Source organism: Podarcis cretensis, assembly GCF_951804945.1.
Source record: "Podarcis cretensis genome assembly, chromosome: 2".
Lineage (NCBI taxonomy): Eukaryota > Metazoa > Chordata > Lepidosauria > Squamata > Lacertidae > Podarcis > Podarcis cretensis.
Genome location: NC_137171.1, coordinates 117177396 through 117195368, shown reverse-complemented (window position 1 = coordinate 117195368; position 17973 = coordinate 117177396). Strand labels below are relative to the sequence as shown.

The 17973-nt window shown below is 46.8% G+C and overlaps 1 protein-coding gene across 3 annotated transcripts in view; it reads right to left on the bottom strand.

Annotated features, from left to right (window-relative positions):
• Nucleotides 1-421: 421 nt before the first annotated feature.
• LOC307207811 (uncharacterized protein) overlaps nucleotides 422-17973 on the bottom strand; it is a 31657-nt gene continuing 14105 nt past the window's right edge. For 2 of the 3 annotated variants that reach the window (XM_079961883.1, XM_079961881.1), the window contains exons 2-4: nucleotides 8796-9518; nucleotides 8534-8657; nucleotides 422-7670 (exon numbers count right to left, since the gene is read on the bottom strand). In XM_079961883.1, coding sequence (XP_079818009.1) covers nucleotides 6406-7670; nucleotides 8534-8657; nucleotides 8796-9497 — 2091 coding nt within the window. In that variant the 5' untranslated portion in view covers nucleotides 9498-9518 and the 3' untranslated portion in view covers nucleotides 422-6405. Of the gene's footprint in view, nucleotides 7671-8533; nucleotides 8658-8795; nucleotides 9519-14633; nucleotides 14779-17973 lie in introns of those variants that run through there. The other variant, XM_079961882.1, reaches the window with a different exon arrangement.

Here is a 17973-nt window from a genome sequence, read left to right as displayed (position 1 = left end):
AAACCAATGGCTTCAAGTTACAGGGAAGGAGATTCCAACCCCGCATTGTGAAGGACAAACCCAACACAAGTTTTAGCCAAGCCTGCGGACGGTACCAATTCTGCCACTTCATTCTGCCATCTTTGTCTGCAAATTCATGTTTAACAACTGTGTTTTGTTACACTTTTTTTTTTTTTTTAAAAGGATCAACCTCCAGCCATTTCACAGAAATAGAATGCTAGAGAAAAGAATGGTCCTAGGCAGAATTTCAGAGGCGGCCAAAAGAGAAACAGAAAATAAAACCCGTAATTCACCTTACAACTTGAAACTGGAGCTTCTTCTCAATATGGAACAAGTCATCTTGAGATATAAAAAATTAATGGCAAAAAAGGAGGGGAAGAATTTAATGTAAAATCTACAAGTAATGCATATCCCTAATAAATTGAATTTAAGGGTTTTTTTAATGCATTTTTACAACTACAGATTCACAAACATTCATAGGAAGGAAGCAGTGTTCACCTCTCCCCGTGCCTCTTCATGTGAACAGCAAACATGCAGACACGTCGAGGGATATAAACGGACGTGAAAGGTGGATTTAAGAATAAGTGAGGTCAAGGGAAGCCGGAGGAGGGCGGTGGGCTGATAATTTCAAGAGAGACAGTGCAGCTCAATTTCTCCCAGCAGTACAGGCAGATTCCAAGAAAGGAGTCCATTTCATGATGCCCCATCTTTGAGAAGGGCGTCCATTTTCTGACCCTTCTTACTTCTTGTAGAAAGATGAAAATGTGGCCATTTTCCTCTTGTGGAGGCTTGGGCAAGACCTTGTTCTGAAGTCCTAGAGAGGATGGTACAGTCCCCATGCCCTTCCAGGCAGTGTGTTCTCTGTTATCACGGTACAGCAAAGCCAGGGGGAGCCAGGTTCCTCATCCATGAAAGAGAAGCTAACTGGGATGGAGTGCCATGTTTGTTTATTTCTTGAACTGTTTGTGTATAGAAATAGGGGGGGAGGGAGAAGACCCCCAATAAGTGTCTAAGCTGATAGTGAGTGTCTCGGGTCCAGAAAGGTTTGAGGCTACTTTTCCACAAAAAAGGGTGTTTGCAAGGGAGAGGAGCGAAATGCTGCCTCCTTCCTTGTCACTGTATTTCAAGCATTTTTCTCTCCAGCTCACTGCCAGTGAGGAAACTGCTTCAAGACAATGAGCAAGGAAAGGGGAGCTGGGGAGGGTTCAAGGTTCGTCCCCCACACCCTCCAAACACACTCCACATCGTGGGATGAACAACACCTCTCTCTACCATCACAATCTTTATTCCCCTTCTTAAAAAAAATCAGGATTGAATAAACTATACAATTAACTTCTCCCACCCCACATCTAGTTTCACTCTTACTGAGCGTCATATGGGAAGTCCCTCCTCTCCAGCCTTGTCTCCCTCACAGGGTTATCGTTAGGACAAAAAAGGATTTCCACTCCTGCCTGCCCCCTTTTCCATTTGTATTTGGCCCTGAGCTCCTTGAAAAAGTTGCAAATTATGGGGCAGATGCTGTCGTTGTTACCTTAGCACAGGGGGAGAGAACCACTGGCCCGCTAGATGTGGTTGGACTACAAGTGTGCAGGTATTCCTTATCATGTTGTTCCCAATTTATACTGAGTACCCAAAGCACCCTTCACCAACCAGGTGCCCTCCAGGTGCTGTTGTGCTACAACTCCCACCTGCCCCAGCCAGCATAGCTAATGGGAGTTGTAGTTTAACACCACCTGGGGAACAGCTTGCCATAACTGGCCAATCCTAGATATATGAAGAGGAGAAAAAAACAGATCAAGCTAAAACAGCCCTATTAGTGGAGGGGGGGGAGAGGGGAGCAAAAAGACTACCATTATCTCTCTATCCTTCAAAATATTGATTATTTGTATTTATTTATTTAAAAATCCCTTCCTTTACTACCAAGTGCTGTGCCTGAACTGTCATTATTTGCAAGTAGGGTCACAATGTGAGCAAAATCAGGGTTGTGAAATGATAATTCATTTGGAAGTCTTGTACAACAAACCTACTTCCTTACAATAAGCAAAGGGATGGGGAAATGCTCAGGAAAGTGTGGGGAAACACTTGCCTCAATGTTACACCATCTAGCCTCCTCGCGAACAAATCAGAATGTCGTTCTAATCTCCCTGCAAGCAAAGCAGGACGAAGGCTCAACAAACAGCTCACCTGGCAGCACCCACGAAACCTTCCCTTTCTGCCTTTGCAAGAAGACGTGTCCAACTTTTGGGTGGGTGAGATCTAAATTAATTTCTCCTCTGCTCCCAGCATGCTGCCCTGTTCTGACTCTCCTATACGAAATCACTTTTCTTCATCTTGTATACACCTAGGGCTTTTTTTCAGCCAGAACTCTCCAGAACTCAGTTTTGGCACCTCTCAGGCGGCCGCCATTGCCATTACAGTCAAACTTCGGCTCCTGACCAGCCTCGTTTTTCAATGATTCAGCTCCCGAACGCTGAAAATCTGGAAGTAAATGTTCCAGTTTTCTAATGTTTTTTGGAAGCTGAACGTCCGACGTAGCTTTTGCTTGAGTGCAGGAAGCTTCTGAACCTATCGGAAGCCACGCCTTGGTTGTCAAACGTTTCGGAAGCTGGACGGGCTTCCAGAATGGATTACGTTTGACAACCGAGGTTTGACTGTATAAGAGGCGTTCACTGTGAGTTCCAGCACCTCTTTTTCTGGAAAAACAACACTGTATACCACCATGAACTCTAAAAGCAGGGCTGGAGAATCTGTGGTCTTCCAGATGTTGGCGGACTCCAAGACCCATCAGCTCCAGTCAGCATAGCCAATAGTCAGGCATGATGGGAGTTGTAGTCCAATTTTACCTGGAGGGCCACTGGTTTCCCACCCCAGCATTGTGTAATTTCCCCATAAAGCTCCGTTCCCTTCATCCTGGAGGGGGGCAGTTAAGCGGTCTCCTTCCTTCCCTTCCCATCCCAGTTATACCTGGGAGCCCCATTTTATCCAGGACACGCCAACTGTCCACTTTGGGGCAGGCAACATGTCTGTGCATTGATGGACAGCTGTAGGCAGGCTTCAAGTGATGCGACGTATGGTCGAATCAAGAAGACAGCACAGAGTTTGCGCTTCTCCTCACATTCACCTCAAACTGGACCTTTGCAAGAGAGACGTGTTTAGTTGCTAGTGTACAGTACATGCATGTCTGAACCGAGCCAGAGAATCACCCTTTCTCCAAGAAAAAAATGCACATGCACCTAACCTGCTTTTATAATTTTCTCACTCACACGCACTTTATGCAATTTGCTCTCCACTCCTTAGTCCTCCTCTTCTTCCAGTACCCCCATACTAAGGTCACATCCACACTAGGCATGGACATATATGTCAAGTACAGTTTCTCATTTCCCCCCAATCTTAAATTCATTTTTCTGCTTTTCCACATCAGTTTGCAATTTTCTCCTCTAAAAAAAAATCCTCATGAAAATTCATCAGCATCTTAGTGTGAATTTATCCTAATATATACAATTTTTGCATGTAATTTTGCCTAAAACGCACATTTCCCCAAAGCAATTTCCTCTAATATAATTCATTTTAATGGTTTTTTTTGCTAGCATGTGCATTTATATGCAAACCTTACCCTAGTATATGCATTTTGTACTCACTGTTTGCCTGCATGATCGCATGGCAAAATTCAGAGAAGTGCAAAGTTCAAAGGATGGCTGTGTTTTGGATCGCGCATTGTTTCAGAAGACGCAAATTAGGCAAGTTCGCCTTTAAATGCAAACTGAATCCAACCTCTCCCCCATCCCTAACCCCCACAGTGCATTCAGGACACTCTTACACCACTTTAGCAGTTCTAGAGAATCCTGGGGACCGTAGTTTGTTAAGGGCGTGGGAACTATTCCATGAGGACAGCAGCCTTGACAAACTACGGTTTTCAGGACTCGAATGGTTTCTCAGCCCTGCTTCCACAGAGATGAGGAACCTGCAGTCCTCCAGAGGTTGCTGAGACTTAAACTCCCATGATCCCTGTTCACTGGCCATGCTAGCTGGGGCTGCTTGGAGTCGGAGTCCAGAACCATCTGCAGAGTCATGTTAACCCCTCCTCCCCAAAAAATCAATTCTTTAACATACCAGGGTCTCCTAAACACATGATAAGCCTAGCTTGTTTCCAGTACCAGAATTGAACTGAGCTTCGAGTCTTTCTATACCACAGTAAATCACTACTTAGTTTTTTCCCCCCCATTTTGGCAGCCCAGGAGGTTTCTTGGGATTTGGGTGTGCTTAGCTGTTGCTACTGTAAAACAACCAGGAGTCAGAATCTATTTGTCAACCTGCTGCAACTATCACCACAATCGCAATTGACCTTGTGCCTCTATAGGAAACTTTCTCAGCCAGAGGCCACAGCCCCCCCAGGAACTTCAAACTAGTGGCAAAGGGGTCTGGAGGGCCACATTCTGGACCCCAGGGGCTGAGGTTCCCCACCCTTGCTCTACGAAACTATAGATTCCCTTGGCTGGTTAATACAACGGGTCTGGAAAGAGGCTTGAATTAGTCAGGCCAAGCAAGTGAGCAGCAAGAGCATTGCAGGGGGTTGGACTAGATGACCCTTGGGGTCCCTTACAACTCTACAATTCTATGATTCTATGTTAAGACTGGGGGCAGGCACTTCCACTGTGAACTTGAAAGCAATTAAAGGATGATCCATCTAGCGCTTTTCATCATATTTCTGGGTGGGGAGGCGACAATTTGTGGTGCTCTACCTGCAACGTGTACTTAGCTCATGGCCTTGAGGTCAGGCCCTCTTCAGAGGAGGTCAGTACAGCATGCATACAAATATCCCCACCCACCCAAGCAGAAAAATGAAGGGCAGAGGTGAGCTTGCCCTAGATTCACTCAGGGCGGGGGGACAAAAATAGGGCCACACGTCACAGGCTAGAGGTGGTAAAACACAGTGGGACTGGGTTAATTTGTTCTCAGCCAGGTGCAGCAGAGGATCGTTTGCCTGCAAGAAACTTGTGGCGCAGTGGTTGGGTGGCAGAGGAGAGTAACAGTTACACAGGTCTCCTGCCATCACATAAAATATTTTTGCTTCTACAAATCTACACCCTGCCAGCTTTCCAATGACAAGGGAAGGAGGACAGAGTTATCAGAAGTGTTTTCAAACTACATCTTGGGTGCGAATGGGAATGCTTGGCAATTTCTCAGAGGAGAAGAAAGGAAATGGAGGACAAGCTGTCCTCTGAAAGGACCAATATTCTCAAAACCAATGAAATGCTCATCTATAAGAGTGGGTTGGGTGTGCTGAAAGACACCGTCGAGCTTCAAGGCGGTGCCAAATTTAGAGGCCCAAAAGACCCAGGCAGGTGTTTCCATGCAAACTATGTGTGGGTGGGTGTATGTCATAATAAATTTCCCAGAATCCTTTGCAACAAGCTCCCATTTTGTGATGGCGACCGCTCAGGGCTGCTTCAGCGGACGAGATGCTCTGGACAGGTTTCCATAATGGAAAGCTGCCTTGAGAGACACTGCCTTGCAAGAGCTGAATTGTTCATCTTCGTGCCGAGTCCTGCCCACCCTCCACCTTGGCTATTCTCTGTGGCAGGGATAGGGAGCTTCCAGATGTTGTTGACTCCCAACTCCCATTGGCCCTGGCTGACATGGCCAGCAGAGAAGGGTGATGGGAGTTGCAGTTCAGCCCCAGGCAGAGGGCCCCATCCCTGACCCAAAGAGTCACCAGAACACAGGAAGTTACCTTATATGGTCAACCTGCAGGTCCCTCTGGCTCAGAACTTTCTACACTGACCGTGAGCAGCTCTCTATGGTTCCAGGCACAGGATTCTCCCAACCCTAGCTGGAGGCTGTGGGGACTGAGTCTGGAACTGCATAGCTTGTGTACTACCAGTGAGCCACGGCCCTTCCTTTGACCTCAGGAATGGTCCGCAGAGTTTGCTAGCTGGGAATCACAGGCAGGCGGCAGGGACCATAAGAACACAGCTGGCTTTGTGCCAAGTCAGACCACAGGTCCTTCTAGCCGAATGTGCGCATCTCCCCTTATGCATGGGGAATGGAGGTGGGGAATGCAGCATGCACATGTGCCACACTTGCGCACTCCTCATGGGCTGGGAGATCTGCACAAACCACAGGCCTAGCCATGTTGATGCCCATCACACCAGCAAGCCTTAAAAGCCAGGATGAACGACCAGCCTTTGGAGGAAACTTATACCTATGGAGAGAAAAAATATACGTGTCTTCTTTCTAAATTGTAAGAGAGATTCCACGCCTTAATGTTAGGTGTAGAGAATAAAAACGGCCCTCGAGATTACAGAAGCTAAGGCCATCCCTGATTTACAAGATTCCTGGCCGGGGCGGTGGGTGAAGTGGCCCCATCAGGAGGGCCAGCCTAGTGACCAAAGCCGCTCCCCGCTCTTACGCGCATTTATATGGCTCCTCTCCCGTGTGGACCCTCTTGTGACTTAGGAGGTGGGAGCTGGAAATGAAGCACTTCCCGCACTCCAAGCACTCATAGGGCTTCTCCCCCGTGTGGACCCGCTTATGGCTGACGAGCCGAGAGCTGGAGATGAAGCTCTTGCCGCACTCGGAGCACTCGAAAGGCTTCTCTCCTGTGTGGGTTCTCTTGTGTGTGATGAGGGAGGCTTTCTGCCGGAAGCTCTTGCCGCACCCTGAGCATATATATGGCTTCTCTCCCGTGTGGATCCGGCTGTGCGCCGTCAGGTTGGAGCTCCGGCTGAAGTTCTTGCCGCAGTCGGGGCACTTGTACGGCTTCTCGCCCGTGTGGGTCCTCTTGTGGTCGGTGAGGTGGGAGCTGCTCCCAAAGCGCTTCCCGCACTCCAAGCACTCGTAGGGCTTCTCTCCGGTGTGCACCCGGATGTGGTTGATGATCTGCGAGCAAGCACTGAAGCTCTTCCCGCACAGCGTGCACTCGTACGGCTTCTCTCCCGTGTGGGTCCTCTTGTGGGTGATGAGGGAGGCTTTCTGGTTAAAGTTCTTGCCGCAGTATGAGCAGCTGTAGGGCTTCTCTCCCGTGTGGACCCTCTTGTGCGTGATGAGCTGGGAGCTGGTGCTGAAGCTCTTCCCGCACTCGGAGCACTCGTACGGCTTCTCGCCCGTGTGGGTCCTCTCGTGGGTGATCAGGGAGGCTTTCTGGTTGAAGCTCTTCCCGCAGACCGCGCACTTGTGAGGCTTCTCGGGCATGTGGGTCTCCTCGTGCCTCATGAGCTCAGAGGGGTGCGAGAACCAGGTCTCGCACACCGAGCACTTGTAGGGCTTCTCCCCGGTGTGGATCCTCTCGTGGATCACCAGGTGGGTTCTCTCGTAGAAGCTCGCCCCGCAAAACGAGCATTTGTGGGGCTTTTCAATCGGCTGCATTTCCTGATGGCCAAAGCTCTGGCAGGAGCTTTCCCCCGAGTCAGCGTGCCTGTGGGTTCCCTCCTGGGAGGAACCTTCGCGTAAGCCCCTCTCGCCTTCCTCAGAAAGCTTGGCGGCCTTCCCAGGAGGGCTTTCCAGGTGACCTTCTGGCCCCTGGCGACTTTCAGTCTTCCCGTCCATCTCAAGGCCCTGGAACCCTTTCCCTTTGGCTCTTTCCAGCGATGCTCCACCAATACCTACTTGATCAGGCCGGTCGGCCTGAAAGGATGACTCCTCGTCGTCGTCATCTTGCACTTGCTCATTGCCTGTTGGAACACAAATACATTGGTACCTCGGGTTACATATGCTTCAGGTTAAAGATGCTTCAGGTTACAGACTCCACTAACCCAGAAACAGTACCTCGGGTTAAGAACTTTGCTTCAGGATGAGAACAGAAATTGCGCAGCAGCGGCACGGCGGCAGTAGCAGCGGGAGGCCCCATTAGCTAAAGCGGTGCTTCAGGTTAAGAACAGTTTCAGGTTAAGAACGGACCTCCAGAACGAATTAAGTTCTTAACCCGAGGTACCACTGTAAAAGAATCATAGTGAAGGACCCTACTGCATCACCCCAGAGGCCAGCTTCCTCTTTCCCACAGTAGCCAACCGGGTCCCCCTCTAGCAAGCCCACAAACAGGATGTGTGGGCAACAGCCTTATTTCCCCTTTGTCCTCCCAATGAACCATGAGATTCCATTTAGCTAACACCGACCAGCTAATTCCACAACGGAATACTGCATTATTTTATTTATTCCAGCGATCCCCACCCTTACTCAAAAATGAGCTCAAGGTGGCGTTTCTCCAAGAAGTTCAAGGTGGTATACATGTTTCTCCCCCTCCTCAGTTAATCTCCACAACAACCCTGCGAGGTAGGCTAGGCTGAGAGGCAGTTAACTGGCCCAAGGTCACTCAGTGAGCTGTATGACTGAATGGGGATTTGAATCGTGGTCCCCCAGGTTCTAGTCTGGCACTCTAAATACTCTGCTGCACTGGCAAGCCCGTGAGGTGGTTTAGACTGAGAAAGAGTGATCAAGGAGACAGCAGGGGACTTCAAGTCTGATCATACCTGAGCATTGGACATATTGGCTGGGGTTGGCAAGAGTCCCTCACCCCTGGGGTAGCAGGAATACTTACCAGACAAGGTGGCCTCCCAGTCATCCTCCTGCTTTTCCTCCAAGGGGAGCTGCATCTTCAGGACAGCAGCTGGCGAATGATCTGACATGGGAGAGTTAAATGGCTTCTCCAAGGAGCCTGACAGCTAATTTTTTAAGAGAGAGAGAGAGAGAGAGAGAGAGAGAGAGAGAGAGAGATGCATAATGGTCAGACAAGTATAAAAAACATGAACGCTGCAGGTACAGTTACCACCAGCCCCAAACCCTTAATCCAAAACAATTGCCTTATGTTCGGGTTCCTCGGACTCTTGCAGGTACCGCTCTGCCAGGGCTACGGCTTGGGTGCAAGTCTCGGGGCCCTGGTCCCTGACCCAGCTCTGCATTTCCGGAGGCAGGACAGTCAGAAACTGCTCCAAGATCAGGAATTCCAGGATCTGCTCCTTGCTGTGCGTCTCCGGCCGCAGCCACTGGTGGCAAAGTTCCCAGAGCTTGTTGCAAACCTCTCGGGGCCCTTCGGCCTCCTCATAGCAGAAGAGGCGGAAGCGCTGCCGCCTCATCTCGACGTTGACCAGATCCTCGTCCAGAACCTCCTCCTTCACTTTCACCGGTGACTCTCGGCTGCTCTCGTAGGCCTTGCTGGTGTCTCCACTGAGGCCCGGGGGGCTCTGGTCCATGCACTCAACCTTAGGCCACCGGCCACCTTCAGCCCCTCCCTTGAAGGAGGTCTGGAAATACTTGGTGTCTTCTCCTAGTGAATACTGGGGTGGTTGGGGGTTCCTCCATCCCAAACGGGAGGGCTGCATCGCCTTCAAGAAGTCCTGCAACTGGGACTCCCAACAATGGTCCTCCGGCTCCCGTTTAAACTGCTGAGGCATGGCCCCTTCCATCAACTCCCCGGTGGCCCCGACCTGAACGATGTGAAGGTCTCGGGCTCCCCCCTCCAAAGTCTCTCGTGGTTCAGGTCCTGCAGGTTCCTGTTCCTCCATTTTGGTTTCCGAATCCAGCTCCTGAATGGGAAAGAGGGTAAAGTAAATTTTGTTATGTATCCCAAAAATGGGGCAGGGGGGCGACCAATGAGAACTTATGCTGAATTAAGAGTAGAAGAAGAAGAACCTTGTGTCTTAGACCCCATGGAGATGTCTTGGAGAGGGTGATGAGCAGGAATGGGAGATTTGGGAGCTGGAACAAGCTGGAGGATGAGAATATGGGACCTCAGGAGGAGGACCCTGAGCTTCATAACAATAATAATATTTTTCCAACAGAACACTAAAATACAATAACCTATTAAACATTAAAAGCTTCCCTAAACAGGACTGCCTTCAGATGTCTTCTAAAAGTTTGGTAGTTATTTTTCTCTTTGACAACTGGTGGGATGTCAGTGGCCTGCAGTATGTATGTGGATTTGTGGTTGAAGACAAGAGATAGCCCATCCATCTCGTTAAATATTCATTGATTTTTAATTGCAGGTCAGTTGCTTCTTTTATTTCTTATAGATTGGGTTTCATTACATCACAGTTCTAATTCCATATATTTCAGCGCATTACGACTGCTGCAACAAGGAGAAACACCGATTTCAAGCAGCAGCTCCCTATATTCCTAGCTCAGTGGTCAAGCATCTGCTTTCCAGGCCAAAAGTCCTGGGTTCAATACCGGGTATATCCAGGTAGAGCTAAGAGAAAGACCCCTAGAGAGCCTCTGCTGGTCAGTGTGGACAATACTGAGCTGGATGGGCCAAGATAAGGCTACTTCCTATGTTCCTAGCTCTGTCCCATTTCAGACTGAAGTTGGGGTAGGAGGGTAAGAATTTCACATCCAAACTCTGCTTTAAGATGTCCTACGATGAACAACCCACCTCTCCCTATATCACTGGTTCCATTTGGACAATGGATCCCCACGTACCTATGGGGGGCAAGCCACTCTTTACCCTGCAGATCTTTGAACTGCCCTTGGGAATGGATTGATAACCCATAAGAACATTAAAAAATATATTAGAATCATAGAGTTGGAAGGGGCCCCAACGGATATCTGGTCCAACCCATGAATCTCAACACATGGTCCCCCATCCAATCTGAAACCATACCAGACCCTGCTTAGCTTTGTGAATGTGTTAGCAGTTTTATTGCTGCACCACCAGATGAGCTTAAGAAGAGCCATGCTGCATCAAACCATTGGCCCATCTCAGTCCTATTTCTTTCTTTCTGGTTTATTTATTAAAAAAAACATTTATATACCATTGTATCACAGGGGTGTACAGCAACAGAAAGCCATAAAACCATACAGTAAAATAATTATAAAAAGCAAGTTTAAAGTTCTGATGATAACCAACCACATGCCTATGGGACGCCTGGAAGCACAACCCGAGCACAAGAGCCCTCTCCCCTTCTGAGGTTTCCAGCAACTGCTATTCAGAAGCATTGCTTCCTCCAACCGCATAGTCATTCAAGTTTCTTCCAGTGCTGGCAGTGAGGCTCCATCCATGCAGTCCAACGGCACTTCCATACAGCAGTTCAGTGTGAGCTCAGTGCTGCGAATGCGTGCAAGAGTTGTGCAGCATCCGCACACAACATGGCATCGTCAAGATGCCAGCCCATATTATTTCCACATTTATTTATTTATTTGTTTTAATACATATTTTATTAAGTTTTAAAAAGAGAACAAACATAAGAAAGAACAAAAACAAATACACAGAAACATCAAACTATATAATACATTAGAAAAAAAAGGAAAATCAATTTAAAAAACAGTTTAAAAAACCAAACCATCTTAAAAAATTTAAAAAGACAAAGAAGAAAAAAGAACACTAAAAATCCCTCTTTTTAATCCGCAACTTTAGTTAACTTATTTTCTTGACTTCCTCTCATCTCCCTTTTTTGTATCCCTGTTAAAACTTATATCAGCAAATTCTTGTCCAATTTATTTGTCTAATCATCCGTCCAGTCTTATTTTAAACCTCATCGCTAGAACCCTTTCTGTTCATTTCAGTACCATTAACATTCAAAAATTTTACAATATTTCTGTAGATAAATTTTAAATTTCTTCCAATCTTCTCCCACCAACTCTTCTCCCTGGTCTCGGACCATATTATTTCCACATTTAATCTGATTTTACTGTCTCTGTCGAAAATCCACTAAGTAAAAAAACACAGAAACAGTAAATCCAGATTAAATGGCGAGAGTGGACAAGCAAAATGTGGCACAGCATTTTGATAACAACAACAGTCATGTTATGTACCAGCGGCTCCAAGACCACAATAAACTGCTCTGTATAAAAACATAGCCTCTTTCAGCGGTTCCCCCTGCATTGAATGGGGTTGGACTAGATGATCCTTGTGGTCTCTTCCAACTCTACAATTCTATGATTCTTCCCCCCACCCCCACCCCGACCACTTGAAAACTGCTGAGAGTCTTGGCAGACCAGTTAATGGGTTTTTTTCTGTCCGTTGTAGCAATTGTAATGCGCTGTGCTAGATGCTGCAGGATTTTTAACTGTGTTTTTATTGCTTCTTTCATTATTAAATTGTATTTTATTTTTTGACATAGACTACAATAGAAGGTACGATAATACATAAAAAATACAATGCAAAAGCAGCAAAAAAAATACAATTAGAACTCAACATGAATATTTAACGCACTGCACCCACTGTTCACAGTTGCTGCACCCGCTGTTCTACACACACAACGCAGACCACCAGATTGAAGTCCACGGGCCACAGTCTGGTCTGGTCCTGGTCTATTCAGGGACACAGAACATAGGAGCTGCCTTATAATGAATCAGATCACTGGTCCATTTAGCTCAGGGGTCAGCAAACCTTTTCAGCATGGGGCTGGTCCACTGTCCCTCAGACCTTGTGGGGGGCCAGACTATATTTTGGGGGGAGAAATGAACGAATTCCTATGCCCCACAAAGAACCCAGAGGTTCATTTTAAATAAAAGGACCCATTCCACTCATGTAAAAACATCAGGCTAGCCCCAGAAAGAACCCAGAGGTGCATTTGAAATAAAAGGACACATTATGCTCATGTAAAAACACGCCGATTCCTGGACAGTCCACGGGCCAGATTGAGAAGGCAATTGGGCCGGATCCAGCCCCGGGCCTTAGTTTGCCTACCCATGATTTAGCTCAGTATTGTCTACACTGACTGGCAGCAGCTCTCCAGGGTTCCAGGTGGGAGAGTCTGCCTGGAGATGCTGGGAACTGAATCTGGGACTGATGGGCACACGCCACAACCTCTTTTATTGGTTACAACAAAATGCATCTTCCAAGCCTAATTTAAGTAGGGGGAAGGGAATCTAGCAAGCACCGATTAAGGCCTCTGCAGAAACATGTGCGCTCTTGGGTGCCACGTTGTCAACCCTTGAATAACAAAGCAACAGTGTGTAAGACAATTGGAGGGACTGCTAACAGAACTTCAGCAAAGATCTAAGAACATCAAGTTGCTAGTTTGTGTGTTTTTGTTTTAAAGAAAATTAATAAAGAATAAAGAACCTTCGGCTACACACACACAATATGTTTAAAGCACATCCATGACTCCCTCCCAAAGAATAATGGGAACTGTAGTTTCTCTCTCACACAGCTGCAATTCCCAGCACCCTTACAGACTGTTCCCAGGGTTTGGGGGGGCATGTGATGTGCTTTAAATGTATGGAGCATATACAGCCTTAGCACCAACCAAAAGGCAGAAAAGCCAGGTGAATTTTTCGTGGGAAGGGCATTCCACAATTGTGGGGCCACCACCAACAAAGGCCACTTCTGTCATCATGGCCCATCACACATGGAAAAGGGCAGAGCACAGAAGCTCCGAAGCTGATCCTCAGTGCCCACTGGTTCACATGGGTGCAAGCGATTACTGAGGTGACCTGGCCCCAAAGCCATTCCAGGTCCTTAACAACTAATAGCAGCCATTCATGAAATAAAGCTCCAAAACAAAAGCTGGCAACCATCGCAGATAGAGCCACAAAACTCCAAATTTTAGGCGCCAGATCTCAAGCCTGTCAGCAACATTTTGCATCAATTGGAAGTTTATGAGGCATTGGTTTTGTCTGTTTTTTAAAGCAGCTTCACATGAATAGCAATGCTGTAATCCAGCCTGGAAGTAACCAGGACACCGATAACTGATGCCAAGGTCCATCTTAAAAGATGGAATAAATGTGTATTAAATAACTTGCTGGCTCACTTTGGCATTGTGAGACTGACCCCCTTCCCCCTATCCTCTCCCAGGCCCCATCTGCACTATGTATTTAAAGCAGTATTATATCACTTTAAACAGTCATGGCTTCCCCCACATAATCCTGGGAACTGTAGTTTGTTCAGGGTGCTGAGAATTGTTAGGAGACTCCTATTCAACTAACAGAGCTATAATCCCTGGAGTGGTTTAACACTCAGTTCCCCTTCCCAGGGAACTCTGGGACTTGTAAGGGGAATATGCGTCCCCCGACAACTTCCAGAGGGCCGCTGACCAACACAGACTAGCACTTTTCAAAGTCAATACCCTTTTCGCGTTGTCTCATCTAGCTGGCTATGTTGTCCATGGAACTCCCCGCAAGAGGATTCAAGGCGTGGGATGCTCTGTTCAGTTCATGCACTGTGCTGGCCAGGAGGGCTTGGGCCTCGCCATCCCATCCTCTTTGAGTGCACCTGAGACATACTGCCCCACCTGCCTGGGGGAAGATCAGTGGCAACAGGAAGCTGATGCCCCCCCCATCTCCCCCCAGCCCGCTGCCCCAGGAAGCTGGTCCGCCATTACTGATCCTCTCGCGGAGTTCCGCTTCAGAGGGACTCCTGGATTCCCCGGGGCACAGTTTGGAAAGCCTCCGATTTAGGCCCTGCCTCTCGGGGTGACAGCCTGCCTCTCTCTCAGTTCTTCTGCAATAACAGTTCCTGGCGACCGTGCGAATCCAGACCGCATTAAAGCACCCATGTCAAACCACATGGCATCTGGGTACACAAGTGTTCTGAGTCGAATTTTGCACACTTTTAAGTTTCTCCGAGGACCCCCTGCTCCTTCCCTCTGGCATTAGTTCCCCATCTCTCTCGTCTCTCCCACTCAGCCCCCTCCCGCTGCCACTACTTTGTAGCTTGCATCCGGGTGCCCCCCCTTCCTTCCTTTCTTCCTTGAACTCACCCGCGCCTTGCAGCCTTTGTGTCTGCCGCAGCCCTTCGATTGCTCCCAGGTTGGGAAGCGAGATGCAAGAGGCCGTTTCTCATGTCAGACCGGAGGCGGGAGGTGGGACGAGAAGGGAGAGGGAGCCTTCCCCCCCCTTCCTCTCTCTCTCTCTCTCTCTCTCTCTCTCTCTCTCTCTCTCTGCAGCTCTCATCTCAAATTTCCACAGGCCTTTCTAGGAACCAGAGCTTCGTAGGTTTAACCCTCTGAACCACTCCAAGTAGGAAAAACAACAACATCAACAGAGGAGAACAATTGCAGAGGGATAGTGGCCATGTTAATCTGTTGCAGTCAAGAGGACTTGACTTGCAGTCTTTTAAAGGCCAGAAAGTGAACAGCGGTGGGAGCTTTTCTTGGACTACAAAATGCCACACACACACACACACAATGTTGCTTTTCTAGCCCTAGCAAAGCCGCTCTCAAATGCCCCCCCCCCCAATGTAAACATCAAGGAACGAAAATTAAAACTAAAGCCTTAAAAATAAGAAGGGAACAGAGTTCGCACTCCTCCAAAAGTCCTTTTTATTGTGCATGGCTAATGTTTCATGCCCATGATGCAACTGGGGTGTCTACACACTATTCCACTTTCAATACTGTTTACATCTTCAAAGATTTGGAGGCAGAAACTGCATGTCTTGTCACTGCATGTCTTGTGTCTAGTCACTGCATGTCTTGTGGCTAGTCACTGCATGTCTAGTCACTGCATGTCTTGTGGCTTACGGCTGAAATCCTTTTAACTTTTCATGCCGCAAACGTTCTGGAGTATTATTATTATTTTTGTCCCACTTCGGATGCGCTATAGCCCCTATAGTGCGCTATAGTGCGTGTGGTAGCACTGGAGAAACATTATTTAACAAATGTTGTATTTCAAATTGCTCTAACCTGCCCATGGGCCTTACAGTGAAGTGTGCATAATGAATAACAACAACTAATAAAGTAAAATAAATCCACCAGCAACAAATACAGTGGTGCCTCGCAAGACGAAATCAATCCGTTCCGTGAGGCTCTTCGTATAGCGGTTTTTTCGTCTTGCAAAACAAGCCCATTGACAGCTTAGCGGATTAGCGCTATTAGCGGTTTAGCGGCTGTTAGCGGATCAGCTGTTAAGCGGCTTATCAGCGGATCAGCTGATAAGCGGCTTAGTGGCTTAGGAAAAGGGGGGGAGGGGAAAAAACCCGCAGGAACTCGCAAGACATTTCGTCTTGCGAAGCAAGCCCATAGGGAAATTCGTTTTGCGAAGCGCCTCCAAAACGGAAGACCCTTTCGTCTAGCGGGTTTTCCGTCTTGCGAGGCGTTCGTCTTGCGGGGCACCACTGTAAAGCAGAAAAAAATCATAGCTGATCAGTCGCATCTGCACAATATATTTAACACACATTTACACCACTGAATCCTGGGAACTATAGTTTACCCAACACAGAGCTACAATTCCAAGCTCTTTAAAAATTACAGTTTTCAGGTTTCTTTGATGGGAAGCCATGACTGTTTAAAGTGGTATAAGAATGCTTTAAATATATTATTATTTAAATATATCATTATTATTTATTAACTTTGTATACTGCCCTTCATCCGAAGATCTCGGGGCGGCTCACAGCATCAAAATAAAAGATAAAAACACAAAATACATAATAAAAACAGGAAGCAAAACAAAACAAAACAAAACAAAAACACCCCCTTTCCCTCACCTCCAAATATATGGTACAGAAATGACTTCTGGGTCAAGAGCATGCTGCAGAATACACCCACAATAAAATACCAGCCCTACATTAAAAGCTATGTGGAATGTCCTCATTGCCTGACTGAACACCACCAGGGATATGGTGAGGACCAGGGTGTTACTGCAGAAAAGTCCTTGCTCATGGTCCCCCCCCCCCAACTGGGACATGCAAGAGGAACTTGGAAGATTATCATAATTTATAGGGAGGTTCATATAGGACAGGGAAGTGGTACCCTCCAGATGTTCTTGGGCTAAATCTCCTATCATCCAATGGCCAGGGATTATGGGAGTTGAAGGGTCATAGCTTCCCAATTCCTGATACTGGAGAAAGCCACAAATCTATTGCCAATCCATGAAGCGTTGTTTGAGGGGCGGGTATTACATCTTAGGGATGGGAGATTCGGCAAAATCAGCTTTTCTCATTTTCTAATTTCCCAGACTTATATTCCATTCTCCACTTTTCCACATCTGTTTGTGATATGTGTGCGTGTGTGTATAGCCCTCATGAATATTCATCAGCATTTTTATTTCTCCTAATATATGTATCTTGGTATGGTGATTTTCCTAATATACACATTTTTATATAGCAATCCCACCCCCACCCCGGCAATACAATGCCTTTTTTGTATACTATTTTAACTGATATATGCATTTTACTGTGCACTTTAGTCCAGTAAGTATGAATTTTTGTAGAAGTCACTCGGCTAGAGAATTATGCTTCAAAATTAAAAGAAGTACAAATTTCAGAGTACAAATTTCAAAGGACAGCTGTGTTTCCATTTTTGTATTGTGTCAGTGTGAATTAGGTAGCTTAATATTTAAATGCAAACTGAACCAAAGACCTTCCCCTTCCCTGATTACATACCCAGACTGGTACAAGGAGGAACACTGCAAACAGACTGCATAATTAAGTCTAAGCAGCAAATCAGAGAGGAAACACTAGATTATTAGTCAATTTCATGAAACAAAGAGTCTTGGTGGTCCGAGCAAACAGATTTATAAGGAATACAGGAAATTGACATTATTACAGGGTGCACATACCAATGGTGGGAGGGGCCGGACAAAAAAGTGGGAGGAGCAACAGATACTTATTTTTTATTATTAAATTTATATACCCCCTTCATCAAAAAATCTGTGTAGTTCACAAAATTAAAAATACAAGATGAAAGCTAAAATAAATATTTAAAACAAAAACAACAAAACTATAACCCCTCTACCCACCCACAAACACATTTAAGAGGCTGTAGAATATTAATCAGTCAAATGTTTTTTTATCTTTCTACCGTAGGCTACATTCCAGCCATTCCAGCCAATGCACATTTCTCCATCTAGGGGTGTTCTCACACTTCAAGGACACCTTCCAGCTGCACAAAAACATTGAAGGAAGGCACGTATGCTTTCTATACATAAAATTTAAGAGCCTAAGAAGAGCCCTGCTGCATCATACGAATGTCCCAATCTAGTCCAGCATCCTGTTCTTAAAATGGCTGACCAGGTGCCTGGGGGAAACCTACAAGCAGGACCTGAGGGGAACAGCACTGCCTTCTCCACTTGTGATTCCCAGCAATTGGCATTCAGAGGCATAGA